Genomic DNA, 15,283 nt, shown 5'->3' on the forward strand with positions numbered 1-15,283 from the left:
TTGTAGCTGTCTACTTAACAGAAAACTACCTGTTGTCTAGGGTAACACTCTAGCCTGCTCTACCACCTTTAAAATTTACTATGATTGTAGCTGTCTACTTAACAGAAAACTACCTGTTGTCTAGGGTAACACTCCAGCCTGCTCTACCACCTTTATAATTTACTATGATTGTAGCTGTCTACTTAACATTTTTCCTAAGTTCTTCCCTCACATATTCTGGTTATGGTAGTCCTTTGAAAAATTACAGAATGATACATCAGAGGACTGCCGGGTCTGGGTTCAATCATGGATGCACCTAACCCTCAAGAGACTGGAGGCCCCAGGGAGTTTACAGATCAGATGGGGTGCGGTGGAGACAGGGGTAGGGAGGAGGTATGGGATGTGGAACAGTTTGAGAGTGGACTGGGGGTCTGAGAATAAAATCTAGAGTGTGAAAAAATAAATTTAAAAAACTATAATTAAAAAAAAAGAAAACAAAAAGGAAAGTAAAAATTTCATCCAAGCAGTCCACTATGGTACCATTCTTTGCAAACCATCCTTTTTCATTAGTTTGCAATGTCATGTTTATATACAGAGAAATATTCAAATTCACAGGCAAATCTGATATATTTATATATCCACAATATTTTAATCAATATATATTAAATTAAATAATATCTATGTATAGTACATATCTTTCCTATTTAATATGACTCCTGAACTATCTATCATGTATAATGTATATATTATATTCATGGTTTGCACTGCATGTATATACTCTTTAGTACTTATGTTTATCAGAGATTTGAAATATTATATGACCTAGAACAACAGATTTGTGTCACCATTTTTCCACTACTCATGCATTTTTAGTTTTGTTAATAAATCTTTTCTTTTAATTTACCAATAACTATACGATTCATCTGACTCTAAGTGGATTTGCTTAATATTTACACACAGTTTAAAGACAGTTTTTCTTAACTATTTTGAACTCTTATATCAACTAACACAGAGATCATGAAAAATCACAAAATAACCCATATCACATCTTATTTCCATTGCAATGGTATCTTACTTTTTCCCTAAAAGAATGCTTCAAAGAATAACTTATGTTTAGAGATTATTATGGTAATTTAGGTTAAGTTCACCCTAAGTATCATGCTACAAGCAAAATTGTCATACTACCTTACCTTTGAGGAGGAGGGGCACTAGGCGACCATGACCTTGTCCTTCCTATAGCATCTACTCGATGAGGAGACCCTGATGGTGAGCAATGATTTGATGACATGACTTGTTCTGGCACTGACAACGTGGAGCTTTGAAGATCGCGGCCATTGTGTCGATAATCTAAGGTAAAAAATAAAATAATAATACGAATGTCTTTGTATTGCACTAAAAACATAAAGTATTGCTGAGGCCGGCATACTTTTAATAAGATAAATGTAAAGTATCACAAAACACAGTGCAGTATGTTTGAAAATTATAAACACAGACATGGAAATGGAAGGAGATTTAATACTTAGGTAGTTATTATGTTCACTGTACTGGGTACTGTAAAAATTTATGCTCTCTTTAAAAAGAGAACCAAGATTGTTCTAAAAATATTTCATTTCTAGAAACTAAGTGTTTCTTAACCACTGTTAATATTCACAGTTGCCAGGTTTGTAATGTGCTTCATTGTGTGCACGTACATTTTAAATAAGATAAACCACACTAAACAACGCTTGATGCCATTTTCCTGCAATGCTTCTCAGAAACTACAGTAGTCTGAAAACAAGATCCGGCAACTCGACATCCTTACAGAAGTGAATATCCAAAAAGTACAGGCATTTGGACAAGGCTAGAAAGGAAACTCTACATGTCAGAAAAGCAACAGTTCTATGTGGGGAAACCACGGAAAAGGAAAGAAGCAAAGGTGTTTGCCATAACATACATATGTAACAGAGAAACATGAATAAGGCTGAAAAGGAGGATATTGCTGCTATCATCATCATCATCATCATCATCATCATGTTCTCTGCAGCCCTTGGTAATCAGCCATTTGCTCCACTAAGATAACTGATGGGCACTTTCTAAAATGCATTGCTCTAATGTGTTCTTCCTAAGTTGCCTAGAAGTTCTGAAGGAAGCTCAGAAGTAGTACATGTGCTTTGTATGAATAAAACCGTAGGCTCATTCCTAGTACATATCCATATTAAATGATGATGAACAGTCATGACTGAGAAAAATAATTTCATTCTTATGTGATCTTTTCGCAGAAAGATACTGTTCTGGAATATTTGGCTGTATGCCCTGGAACAGAGCAAAAGATTAAGAGAGACACAAACAATTCAAGAAGTATGCAAGGAAGTAAAGAGGAATAATCGAAAGGGAAGAAGCTAAACAAAGAATGTTGTCTGCCGGCAGGCTCCAACCTCTGACACTCTGCTGTGAGCAACTGGGATTTTCAGCAATGTGGATGCACCTTTTAATATTTTAAAGATAACCCCTAGCTTGGGACTATGAATGGAAAGAAGGCAAGGTGCTTATCTAGACAGGCAGTTTTATTTATTTAAGCACCAGCTGCCACAGAGAATAATGGCTGTGAATTCTAAGCAACTGACATTGGTAGTATCTCATAATGGTATATTTCTGTGGACATACCCACATGTGACACTGTGATAGAGAAAGTAAAACTTATACATATGCGTATCTACATATAAAATCATTTGCAGACACCTGGCTAAGCACCTATAAGATGCATGATTACCTTTGCTTTTTAAGTGAACAAAACGATAACAATCATATAAAGAGGAAGCTATAGGAATTTTCTCAATGTAAATTACATCATCTGTGAAATACTATTTGAAAGTGGATATAAAGAAGTTACACACACACACTAGGTTAACTACCATAGAAGGAACTTTTTTTAAAGAGTTAAGATTAAGAAATCAAGTAATATAAATGCTCATTTAAAGCCAAAATAGAAGTCTAAATGTAGGAATAAGAAAACAATGGTTTTTATAACAAAAAACCATAACAGTCAACTATATCAACAAGATATTCAAATGGCAGTGGTCTAAGTGCAGTAATTAAAATATAGATTGAAGATTCAATCAATAATCTCCACGAACAGAGGATTACATAAAATTATAGACTACAAGGCTAAAATACAATAATCAATCACTTACTTACAACTAGCAACTGTTGAAATTTGAAATTCAAAAGCCAATGCCAATTAAATTAGCACACCTGCAATCATGAAATTCTTCACAGCAATCCACCAAAATATAAAGTAACATGAAAAAAATCAATAAAATTAAATAAAGGAAGAGATATTCTACATGCACAAAACAGGAAAACTCAATATTAGGAAGACAGCAGGTTTCATCAACTAGATCTATAGATTCAATGCAATTGTTAGAAGGCCTAAGATTCTAGGTATTGACAAGTTGGTTTTAAAGCTTATATGGAGATGCAAAAAGCAGAGACTGTCACACAGTGCTGATTATCAGAGTTGAAAGACTAACTGTAGGAAAATTCAATACATACTATAATTGGTAACAATAAGAACATTATATTATTGCCCAGAGAATAAAGTACACAGTGAAACCCAACAAATAGCTACGAAGTAAACCAACATAAAAATGTTCAACTGATCTTTACCAAAGGACCCAAGAAAACCAATAGAATAGACTAAGACTGTCTTTTCACCCAATTGAGATAAAACTCCTGGGCTTTACCACAAAAGAAAGTGAATCAAAGAGAGAGCTCGGCATGAGGATGGTGGAAGACTTTGGAACCTTGGACTAGAAAAGTAACTGAAGGCTTTAAGCAGAATTTAACCAAGCATTCAGGTAGGGCCTAGAAGTAAGCAACTTAGACAGTTGAGTCCTAGATCATCAACCTTCAGATGCTGATAAAGATTCCGCTAGCAACTGACCCAGAGGTGGTCCTGTGATGTCCTGACAAAGAATCTAGCTGTTCCCTGGATATGTCCCAGGAATGTTCCTGAGGTTAAATTAAAAGGTGATGGACTAATTTCTTTAGTGGAGACAACTTTAAGATAGTATAACATGGAGTCTGTGTAATGGTTGTCACTTATTCCTGTTACTGTGGACCTGGAGTCAGGTCTAAAATGAAAAGAGAGCAGAAAGAAAATTTAAGAAGTAAAGTTGGGGAGGTGGACCACTAGAAAACCATGTTTCTTTCAAGCAGTGTGCTACAAAAGAGGCTATAATTGTTAAGATTTGTGCCATTAAAGATATGCCTGCTGTTCTGCATTAAAAAGTTAGGGAAGCTGCTCACAGGACAAGATGCCAGGTAAAATTCCACTTTTTAAAAGGAAAAAGCTTAAGGAGTTTCTTAATCCTAAAAGGCAGTTTTATATAATGCTGTTCCTAAAGTGATCCAAGGTGGCAAGGATTCAACCCAGGAGTCAGCTGAACATGGCAGCACCAGCCGCATGGGAATAAGAAAGAGGAACACAAAAGGGCTCTGAGATTTTCTCTGTGGGTTTAATGTGCTACTGACCAGGCAATGTGTTGACAGGGTCAGAATCCCTGCAGCAATGCTTGAAAGGCCAATGGGTAAAGCTCTGAAGCTGAAGCCTGGGTAACATGGAGAATCAAAGATGTTAGAGATGCCAGAGCCTTAAGATATCTGCCAAGAAAGGTGCATACATGATAGTTAGCTCTAACTGTTGTCAAGCTGACACAACAGAGTACCAGAAAGGCAGGCACAATAAGATCTTTTTTCTATTGAGCTTGCCTGTGGCCATGTCTGGGAAGGATTTTTTTGATTATGTAAAACAAGGTGAAAAGACACTCCCACTATGAGAAACACACTTTCCTGTACAGAGAACTGCCAAAGAATAAAGAAAGGAAGCGAGTGTCATCCCTCTCTAGTCTTCCCTCTCTAGTCTTCAGCCGGGAGATGACTAGTTGCTTCAAGTTCCCGCTGACAATGATATACTGTAAACTGGATTATGAACTAAAATAAACCAGGTTCCATAATTTGCTTCTTTGGTCAGGATATTCTTATCACAGTAATAAAAATAAGAAGGCAGTGAATATATATATATAACTATGAACAATATACTTCAAAAAACAAGAAAAATATCTTCACCATATAGTGATAAATGTTTGAGTAGACAGATGTTTATCACTTTAAACATAAAAATGTATATATGTATTGCAACACCATGAATTACCTTATTATATATATCAGTTTTATATTAACATACCAGCCCAAATTCTAAAATATTAATGCAGGATTCAATTAAAAGAATAATTGTTTTTTAACTAAAAAGCAATAAAAAAAAGTTTCTAATTGCCAGGCATAGAAGCAGTTGTATGATGCAGATGGTTAAGTAGTTGATTTTTAAATCTGTGATGGTGATTTTTCAATATGATTATACTATTGAAATGAAAGTATACCAACTTACACTTAACTATGTAAAAACAAAGTGGTAACTTAAATATCAGATACTATTTCTTTTCTGCTACATTTTACTGTTATTTATTCTTTTGAAGTTAATTTTTTAAAAAATCATATCTCTGTAGTGAAAAGAAAGCAAGAAAGCAAGAAGGCAAGAAAGCAAGGAAGGAAGGAAGGAAGGAAGGAAGGAAGGAAGGAAGGAAGGAAGGAAGGAAAGGAAGGAAGGAAGGAAGGAAGGAAGGAAGGAAGGAAGGAAGGAAGGAAGGAAGGAAGGAAGGAAGAAAGAGAGAGTGGCGATATACCAAAACCCAACATTGGGATGAATGGATTTCAGTTTCAAGGGAACTGTTAGGTGAAAAATACTGATGTGGACAGATACCTAAGAGTGAGAAATAAAATTAGCTATAGCAGAAAATCCTTGGGTGAAATGACTTAGGTTGAATCTATAAATCTTTACATGAAACTGTAAAAGAAAACTTGCAAACCTATCAATAACTATATTGTTCATTCTTGCTAACATAAGGCAGAGCATAGCAAGTAAGTTTTAAAAGGTAACTTATTGACTATGGAATGATAATATTACTCTAAGAAGAATTATCAAAAAGTCAATAATCATTGATGTAACTTAAAAGATCTTATACATAAAAGCATGCATTTTTGTGTTGAACAAAGTTAACTGTAATTATGAGAATTATTAGGTTATATAACAAAGAATAGAATAAACTATTATAAAATATTTGCGATATACCACATATGAAATTTCAATTATACAACTCTCCAATTTATCATAAGTGCCTTACTATTTAGTTGTTTTAAATAGAAAATTTATAAATATTTTCTGACTCAGGGTTAGCGTCTTTAAAGAATAGTTACTATAACACCTTGTACAGGATTCCCAACAACTCTTTAGGAGTTTAGGTTGATAAGGTTCTCTTCAGGTTCTTTTTGGAGATGGGAGGCAAACTTGTGTTCTTATGTTTGTTTCTTTTGATGATGGCCACGGGTGACTCCCATGTGCTGCTAGGAATGACTGCACTCACCTGACACTACTCCCACGCCATCCTCACAGTCGTAGTCAGACACTTCGCTGTCACTTATTCTCTTTGACCCTAAAACAAGTGACACAGGAAGTAAACTTTCACTTGTTCCAAAAAAGAAGAAAGAAAAACATACTGAAGCTGAGAACACTATAACACTTGAGGATAGAGGAAGGATAGGAGAGTTGGATAGGAGAATTCCATGCTCACCAACATTGGTTTACACAGACATTTCATGAGGTTAGGATATAGATCACAAAGTGGTTAAAATTTACACGATTATTCAGGAAACATGTAAGACAAAAATTCTTAAATAGGCAAAAGTCTGAAACTATATAAGTATGAAATATATAATTCAATTCTATTAAAAAAGTAGGTGGCCATACCAGATACTTTAGACATAGGCATTTAAACCTGGGTGAACTTCAAAAACACAGATATGCTGTTTTACAAATCATTAATATGTCATTTACTAATATAGATGACCAAGAAATTTGAAGTCTAGTTTTGATATACATGATCATAGAGAATTTCAGAAATGTAAATGATTCATGACATATTACCTTTAAAATTTAAGAATATTATATTCTTATAAAACTAACTTTTTTTTCCTTATCTTTGTTTTCTGAGGCAAGGTCTGGTCATACAACTTTGGCTGGCCTGGAACTCATCATTTAGACCAGATCCTTTTTTTTAATGTCAAGACAAGGTATCTTTGTGTAACCTTGGCAGTAACTTGCTCTGTAAATCAGGTTGACCTTGCCTCTGCCCACACCCATCCCTAGAAATTTTAATGTTAATTTCAATATAGAAAAACTATCATCAAATTCAATAAAATAGAATTTTAATGTCCCAAAATGATTGTAGCTTTATACTTAGTTATGAAATATACCATGCACAGAAATAAACACTTAATTTTTAATGTTTATTTTTTCATGTGTCTTGAGATAGAAACACTCTATGCATCAGGATTTTTTATTAAAATCTTTACTTAGCCTCGGAATCAGAAGACATTTAATGATGATAATAACAGTGTTACAATCTCTCAGACTGACTTGTTTTGTCTTTCATCAGACAATATATACCTTGCACTAAGTACTAGTTTCAGAAAATTCATGCTTTCCTATATAGCTCTAAAACAAACTAGACAGTACCTAATGTATACAGTTTCCAAAGCACAGACTTATCAGGATGCTTTGGGAGAATGGTCCACTATGTTCACACTTCGGTCAGAATACTCAGTACTGATCCCAAGTTGCTTCTGTCTGTTTCAGCTCATGCTCCTTTCCCTGAGGGGAGCTTGTGATGCCAACTACTGCAGTTCTCTCTCTTGTAAAGGAGAGAGAGATCACACCTTGTTATTGTGCACTGTGCAAAGGTTATCCCTGTGTTATTCAAAGGCTCATTTCTCTGCCCTCATATCTTGTTTGGAAAAGGCATTGTGATGCCTATGATAAAAATCTCCTGTCTGAAATTTGTGCAAACAATGCTCATCATTTGTTCTCTCCATTGTCAATAAAAGCTGAAAATGCCAATGACTAAGCAACAGAGAGAATAATGCAGGACTTCTGGCAGCCCTGGAAGTAGAGAGAGAAGGAGGGGATTCAGCCACAAGGAAGACGGTCCAGAGAAACATCAAGGCAGAACACATCTAAAGTCCAGAGAGCCAGTCCAAAACTGAAATGCAAGTATCTCAGGGATTTTGGCTGAGTGGTAGTCAGATTAGCTTAGAGAATTAAATTAGATCAAAGACTGTCCAGGTATTGTGTGGTAAAGCTGGATTAAATAAAACTGGGCCTCTATGTGTCATTATTGGGAAACTAGCTAGGATAAAGAAAAACAGCATCTGTATTAATAATTTACTGTATAAAATCTTCCCACGACTTATGTCAGAAAGCTTCAATAGAAAGCATAGACACTATTATGAGAATTACCTGACACATTTCCAGCACATTGGGTAGAATGGGGTGTATAAATGTAGAACATGTATTTTAAATGGATTTGGCCAGATAAATGATTACATAGATGAGGCAGTAATGGAGAAACTTAAGAAGCAAATTGTTTCCCAATTTATAATACATTTATTGTTGTACATGCCCAGCTATGAGGTTAACAATTGCTGTGACAGGTACATTGTACAAAGTTTCAAGGTTGTACTATTAGCCAGTGCCTAGAACAAGAATGACACAAGAAAAAGATAAAGCCACATCAATCTTTGTGAGCTGCACTATGGTGCACACACTTGGATCAAAGATGCATAAACTAAGTCATGGATTGAAAGTCAGGTCCTCAAATTAAGTAGAAATGTTAGTTTCTTCTAGTTCTTATAGAATCAAGATTTTATGTTTCCAGATTAGCATTAAAGGAGGTCAACTGTGCTGTAATTATGAGCACTATATTTGGATTTTGATTCTTGACATGCTGGTGAAGTCAAGATTTAGATTTAATTGGTATATTAATTGTTTGTATTAAAATTAATATTTTCAATATCTCATTCATTTATGGACACTTGGTCTTTGACAAAGAAGCCAAAAATATACAATAGAGAAAAGAAAGCATCTTCAATACATGGTGCTGGTCTAACAGGTAGACTGTATATAGAAAAATGAAAATAGATCCATATTTATCATCTTGCACAAAGCTCAAGTCTGGGTGGATCAAGGACCTCAAAATAAAACCAGATATACTGAATCTAATAGAAGAGAAAGTGGGAAAGAGCCTCAAACTCATTGGCATGGAAGAAATTTTCCTAAATAAGAAACATTTTCTATCACAAGAGGTAGAGAGAGAGAGGAATCTGGGAGGGAGAGATGAGAGGAAGGGAAAAAGGGGGGCAAGATCAGCTATTGGAAGGGACAAGAGAGAAGTACAGAGGGTCAGGATATTGAATAGAAATATAGCAGTGGGGGATAGGGTGCTGGAGGTAGCCACTAGAAAATCCCAGACTGCAGGGAAGCAAGAGGATCCCAGGACCCAACTGGGACGATTTTATCCCAGATACCCAATGGGGAAATATAACCTTTAGAGACTACCTCCAGTAGATACGCATGACCCTCAGTTGAGGGATGAGGCCATCCACCCATCTCAAAAATTTTAACCCAGAATGGTTACTATCCAAAGAAAAGACAAGAACAAAAATTAGCAGAAACTGAAGAAAAGGCCACCCAGAGACTGCCTCACCTAGGGATCCATCCTATCTGCAGACACCAAACCCCGTCACTATTGTTGATGCCAACAAGCACTTGCTGATAGGAGTCTGATATAGCTGTCTCCCGAGAGACTCTGCCAGAGCCTGACCAATACAGATGGAATGCACACAGCTAACCATAGGACTCCGAACAGGGACCCCAATGGAGGAGTTAGGGGAAGAACTGAAGGAGCTGAAGGGGTTTGCAACCCCATAGAAAGAACAACAATATCAACCAACCAGATCCCCCAGAGCTCCCAGGGACTAAACCACCAACCAAGGAGTACACATGGACCCATGGCTCCAGTCACATATGTAGCAAAGGATGGCCTTATCTGACATCAGTGGGAAGGGAGGTCCTTGGTCCTGTAGAAACTCCACACCCTAGTGTAGGGGAATGTGAGGACAGGGAGGTAGGTGTGTGGGTAGAGAAGCACCCTCATAGAGGCAAAGGGGAGAGGGGGGATGGATGGGGGTTTGTGGAGGAGTAACTGGGAAGAAATATATCATTTGAAACATAAATGAATAAAATTATTAATAAAAAATAGAAAAAATAAAAATAAAAAGCCATTTTCTAGCTATAGAAATGGGTTTTCATAATTGTCCTCTGGAAACTTTGAAATTGTTGCTTTTTATAATTATATCCCTATCTATTTTTAACTTAGGTTACACATAAGACAGAGAAAACTTATTTTTCTATGGATAGCACATTTCTCAGCATTACTGATTACTATTTATTATTTCCCCATTGACTGTGATAGAAGCTGTGTTAGAAATGAATCCATCCTATTTGAGAGGGCATATTTGGCACTCTACTTTTCCCTCACACAAACTATTCATAAATCAACAACTTACTGTATTCCTAAACATCATGTCATACATTAAGAAACCACTCCATTGTATTAGGAATTTTTATATTATGTACATCTGCTTTTGCATATAAATTTTAGAAGTATATTATCATATCTTACAAAAACATTCTATTGGAATTTCTAATTCAATTGTATTGAATCACTAAATTGACTTAGGAGAAATTGAGATTACAATGTGTTTGTAGTTATGAACATGACATTTGAGTTTCTTTACTACTCCCCACATGAATTTTTCATGATCTTCCCTAAAGCTGGAGTTCACCAAGTGGCTAGACAGGCTGACCACCTCCTTCACCACCAGGGTTACAGGTGATGCCTGACCCTGTCCCCTGAAAGCCTCCTTTGAGGAATAGCCTTCATAGTACCAAAAGGTGACATGCAAACACAAAAAGGGAGGAAGCAACCAAGAGTGCTAAACAGCCAAGATCCCAATAAACTACAACAATGACTGGTGTGGCAAAATAGCCCTAAGGGACCAGTAGTGGCACACATACTAGGATGGTAACCAACAGCTCTCTAATTGGACTAAGACCCACTGCAAAAAAGAGAATTCTGGCTGGAACTGGACCTAGTCCAACAATTCAGGGTGAGTAAAGTCAAGGCTCATGGGAAGAACCTGCAGCAGCCAACTAACTAAACCAGCAGAATCCTTAACTCCATTGGAAATATTTGTTATTATGTCTGCAGATACTTGTAGCCTTCACCCCTCATCAAGGACATTTCTCTTTCCAATATACAAACACTAATAGAGAAAACCACAACAACCAAATGTGGAGCTGTGAAGCCCATTCCCAAAGGATATATCTACAACATACTTCCTGAATCTAAGGCACAGGCATTATTGCAGAAGAGAAGGTGGGAAGATTGTAAGAGCCAGAAGGACAGGAGGCATGCTGTGAGATTGTGTCTGCTGGAAATGTAGGAGGCCACACCCATGAGTCTTCAAACAAGGCTGCAGAAACTTGATCAAGGATGACACCAATAGGCATGCAGAAGGGGAAAAGCTCTTGAGGCCTCAATCCTAGACAAATAAGAAGGAGCAACTAAAGAATGCTGAGAGTGGGAGAGAGTCTTTCCCAGGGAAGAAAGAGCACACCAATTAGTTGTCTAATACTAAGTTGTCAGCCAAGAGATCATCGACATACAAGTATCCAGTAACATAGAGACTGAGCAAGTTTTATTTATATATTTAGGACCACATACACACCAATTTTAAAACAAGAGGCCCTGAACTTGAAAGACAAAAGCATGGGAGACAACTTGGGAGGATTTGGAGGAAGGAAAGGAAGAGAAAAAAAATGTAATTATATTATAATCTCAAAAACATTAAAATAAAAATAATTTTAAAACGGAATTAATAAGAGAACCATAATAGAGAATAGCTCTATGACTATTTCCAAAACTCCAGTAACTCAGGTCAAACATCCAGAGAACCCCACTGTCTTAGTCAGGGTTTCTGTTCCTGGACAAAACATCATGACCAGGAAGCAAGTTGGGGAGGAAAGGATTTATTCAGCTTATACTTCCATACTGCTGTTCATCACCAAGGAAGTCAGGACTGGAACTCAAGCAGGTCAGAAAGCAGGAGCTGATGCAGAGGCCATGGAGGGATGTTCCTTACTGGCTTGCTTCCCCTGGCTTGCTCAGCCTGCTCTCTTATAGAACCCAAGACTACCAGCCCAGAGATGGCACCACCCACAAGGGGTCTTTCCCCCTTGATCACTAATTGAGAAAATGCCCCACAGCTGGATCTCGTGGAGGCATTTCCTCAACTGAAGCTCCTTTCCCTGTGATAACTCCAGCTTGTGTCAAGTTGACACACAAAACCAAGCAGTACATCCACTGACCACATTTTCTAATGTCCTCTCTGATCCCTGTTCATTTTTCCAGGCTTGCTTTAGAAGAAACACATCCCTGGCATATGATATAATAGTAGTAAAAACACTTCCAGCCACCAAGAGCTTGATAATTTTCACATTAACTCCTCTGGGGCCATATTGTATTCCCAGGGATTTACTAAACTCCTGAATATCCTGCCCATTCCCTTTGGAAAGCAGAGGGATTTTAGGACTATAGCCCCGAGCTATGAGAGGGATCATGAGGCAAACAGAAACAGAGAGAAAACGACAATCAGTGCTTTGAACTGAAATTACACCTGAAACTCCTGAGATAGTCAGCACTGTGAGAAAAGACAGCAAACAACTCTGAGATGCGAATTTACTACTCCTTTAAAGAAAGATTCTGAACCTTGTTATAAATCACCATACATGTTGGCTAATCCTAAGTCAATTTGACACAGCTACAGTCATTTAGAACCCCAATAGGAAAATGCCACCACCAGTTTGTCCTGTGGGCAATGCTGAATGCAATTTCTTAATTAGTGGTTGTGGGTGGTGCCACCTCCGAGCTATAAAGTGCTATAAGAAAGCAGGCTGAGCAAGCTATTTAGAGCAAGCTAGTAAGCAGCACTCCTCCATGGCCTCTGCATAGGTTCCTTCCCTTTTTGAGTGCCTGCCCTTGATTCTGTAAGTAATGGACTGTTACATAAAGTATAAGTACAAATAATGATGATGATGATGTGATATTAATGTTGATGATAAATTTTTTTAAAGGAAAGAAAAGAGAGGGGGAGGGAACAGGTCCTTATGCTTAAGCAGTGAGCACTTTCATTACCCAATAAACCTTCTTCCCAAACCTTAAATATTGACTTTAAATATTTAGTTAAATAGCAGTTTTTGGGGACTGCAAAGATGACTAGTTGGATAAAAGTACGTGGTTCTCTAGCAGAAAGCCCAGGTCCAGTTCCAATTCTCACATGGCAACCAACACCAACTCACGTAGAGCTTCTTATGCTCCTGTACTCCCAGCGCCAAGGGATCTGACGCCCTCTTCTGGCCTCCCTAAGTAACAGGTTTGCACATGGTGCACATACACACATGCACACAAAATACTCAATTGTATAAACATTAGTAATCTGTAATGAACAATACATATATAATATATATATAATTTTTAAATATTTCCCAATTCCAAATGGTATGCACATACACTTAGTCTCCATTTCTTAAAGTTGATAAGTGTTCATTTATTACCAGTCTAAAAAGAGTAGAGATTAGCTTTGAATTAATGTATTTTCTGTGTGGTATTCTGAGACAATTTGTCCAGGAAAAAGAGAATCCTAAAAGGAAAATTCCAACACAAGGAAACACCCAAGAAATACCCAAGAAAACACACGAAATAGATAATTCTACACCAAGAAGTTCAAAAGGAGAGAATTGAGATACACACAGAAACACATATAGTACCACTATCAACATCAAATTAACTAATAATCACTGGTCATTAATATCTCTCAACATCAATGGGCTCAATCCACCAATAGAAAGACACAGGCTAATAGAGTGAATGAATAAACAGGATCCATCATTCTGGTACACACAAAACCCACACCTTAGTAACACAGATACTACCTCAGAGTAAAGGGATGCAAAACGGTTTCCAAGTAAATGGACCAAAGAATCAAACTGGAGTAGCTATTTTAATACCTAATAAAATAGTCTTTCTTCCAAAATTAATCAAAAGGGATACAGAAGGACATTTTATACTCATCAAAGGAAAGGTCCACCAAGATGACATCTCAATTCTGAACATCTATGCCCCAAATGCAAAGGCACTTATATTCATAAAATATATTACTAAAGCTTAAACCACATATGGAACCGAACCCCACACATTAACTTCAATACCCCACTCTCACCAATAGAAAGGTTATAGAGACATAAACTAAATAGGGAAATAATGAGATTAACAGAGGTTATGAATCAAATGTACCTAATAGATATCTAAGGTACATTTCACCCAAACATAAAAGATTATACCTTCTTCTCAGCACTTCATGGAGCTTTCCCAAAAGTTGACCATATACTCAGTCACAAAGAGAACCTCAACAGATGTAAGAAAATTGAAATAACCCCTTGTATCATATCAGACTCCCATGGATTAAAGCTGGACTTCAACAACAACAAAAACAATAGAAAGCCTACATACTCATAGAAACTGAAAACACTCTACTTAATGACCATTGGGTCAGAGAAAAGACAGAGATTAAAGACTTTCTACAATTCAATGAAAATGAAGGCACAACATATCCAAACTTATGCGACACAATGAAAGCAGTGCTAAGAGGAAAGTTTATAGCACTAAGTGCCTTCATAAAGCAATTGGAGAATTCTTACACTAACAATTTAAAAGTACACCCAAAAGCTCGAAGGAGAAACAAACAAACAAACAAACACACCCAAGAGCAGTAGATGGCAGGAAGCAATCAAACTGAGATCAATCAACTAGAAACAAAGAGAACAATACAAAGAATCAACAAAACCAAGTACTGGTTCTTTGAGGAAGAACAAGACAAACAAACCTTTAGCCAAACTATCTAAAAGGCAGAGAAAGAGTACCCAAATTAACAAGATCAGAAATAAAAAGAGACATAACAATAGACACTGAGGAAATTCAAAGAATCATTAGCTCTTACTTCAAAAGCTGTATTACATAAAAAATTTAAAAAACTAAATGAAATGGATGACTTTCTAGATAGATATCACTTGCCAAAGTTAAATCAAGATCAGATAAACTATCTAAATAGTCCAATAACCCTTAAGTAAACAGAAGAAGTCATTAAAGGATTCCCAACCAAAACAAAAACCAAAAAAACAAAACACAGGCTCAGATGGATTTAGCACATAATTTTACCAGATTTTCAAAGAAGAGCTAATACTAATACTCCTCAA

The 15,283-nt window shown here is 36.6% G+C and overlaps 1 protein-coding gene across 49 annotated transcripts in view; it reads right to left on the bottom strand.

Moving 5' to 3' along the window:
- Nucleotides 1-15,283, bottom strand: part of Rims2 (regulating synaptic membrane exocytosis 2) — a 522,550-nt gene that overhangs the window by 180,829 nt on the left and 326,438 nt on the right. For all 49 annotated transcript variants that reach the window (XM_085831890.1, XM_085831897.1, XM_085831895.1 and 46 more), the window contains 2 exons: nucleotides 6,438-6,506; nucleotides 1,170-1,326 (listed from right to left, as the gene is read on the bottom strand). In XM_085831890.1, the coding sequence (XP_085688016.1) occupies nucleotides 1,170-1,326; nucleotides 6,438-6,506 (226 nt within the window). The remainder of the gene's footprint in view (nucleotides 1-1,169; nucleotides 1,327-6,437; nucleotides 6,507-15,283) is intronic.

The sequence above is a fragment of the Mus caroli genome, unplaced genomic scaffold (assembly GCF_978045245.1).
Source record: "Mus caroli unplaced genomic scaffold, Mus_caroli_1 scaffold_16, whole genome shotgun sequence".
Lineage (NCBI taxonomy): Eukaryota > Metazoa > Chordata > Mammalia > Rodentia > Muridae > Mus > Mus caroli.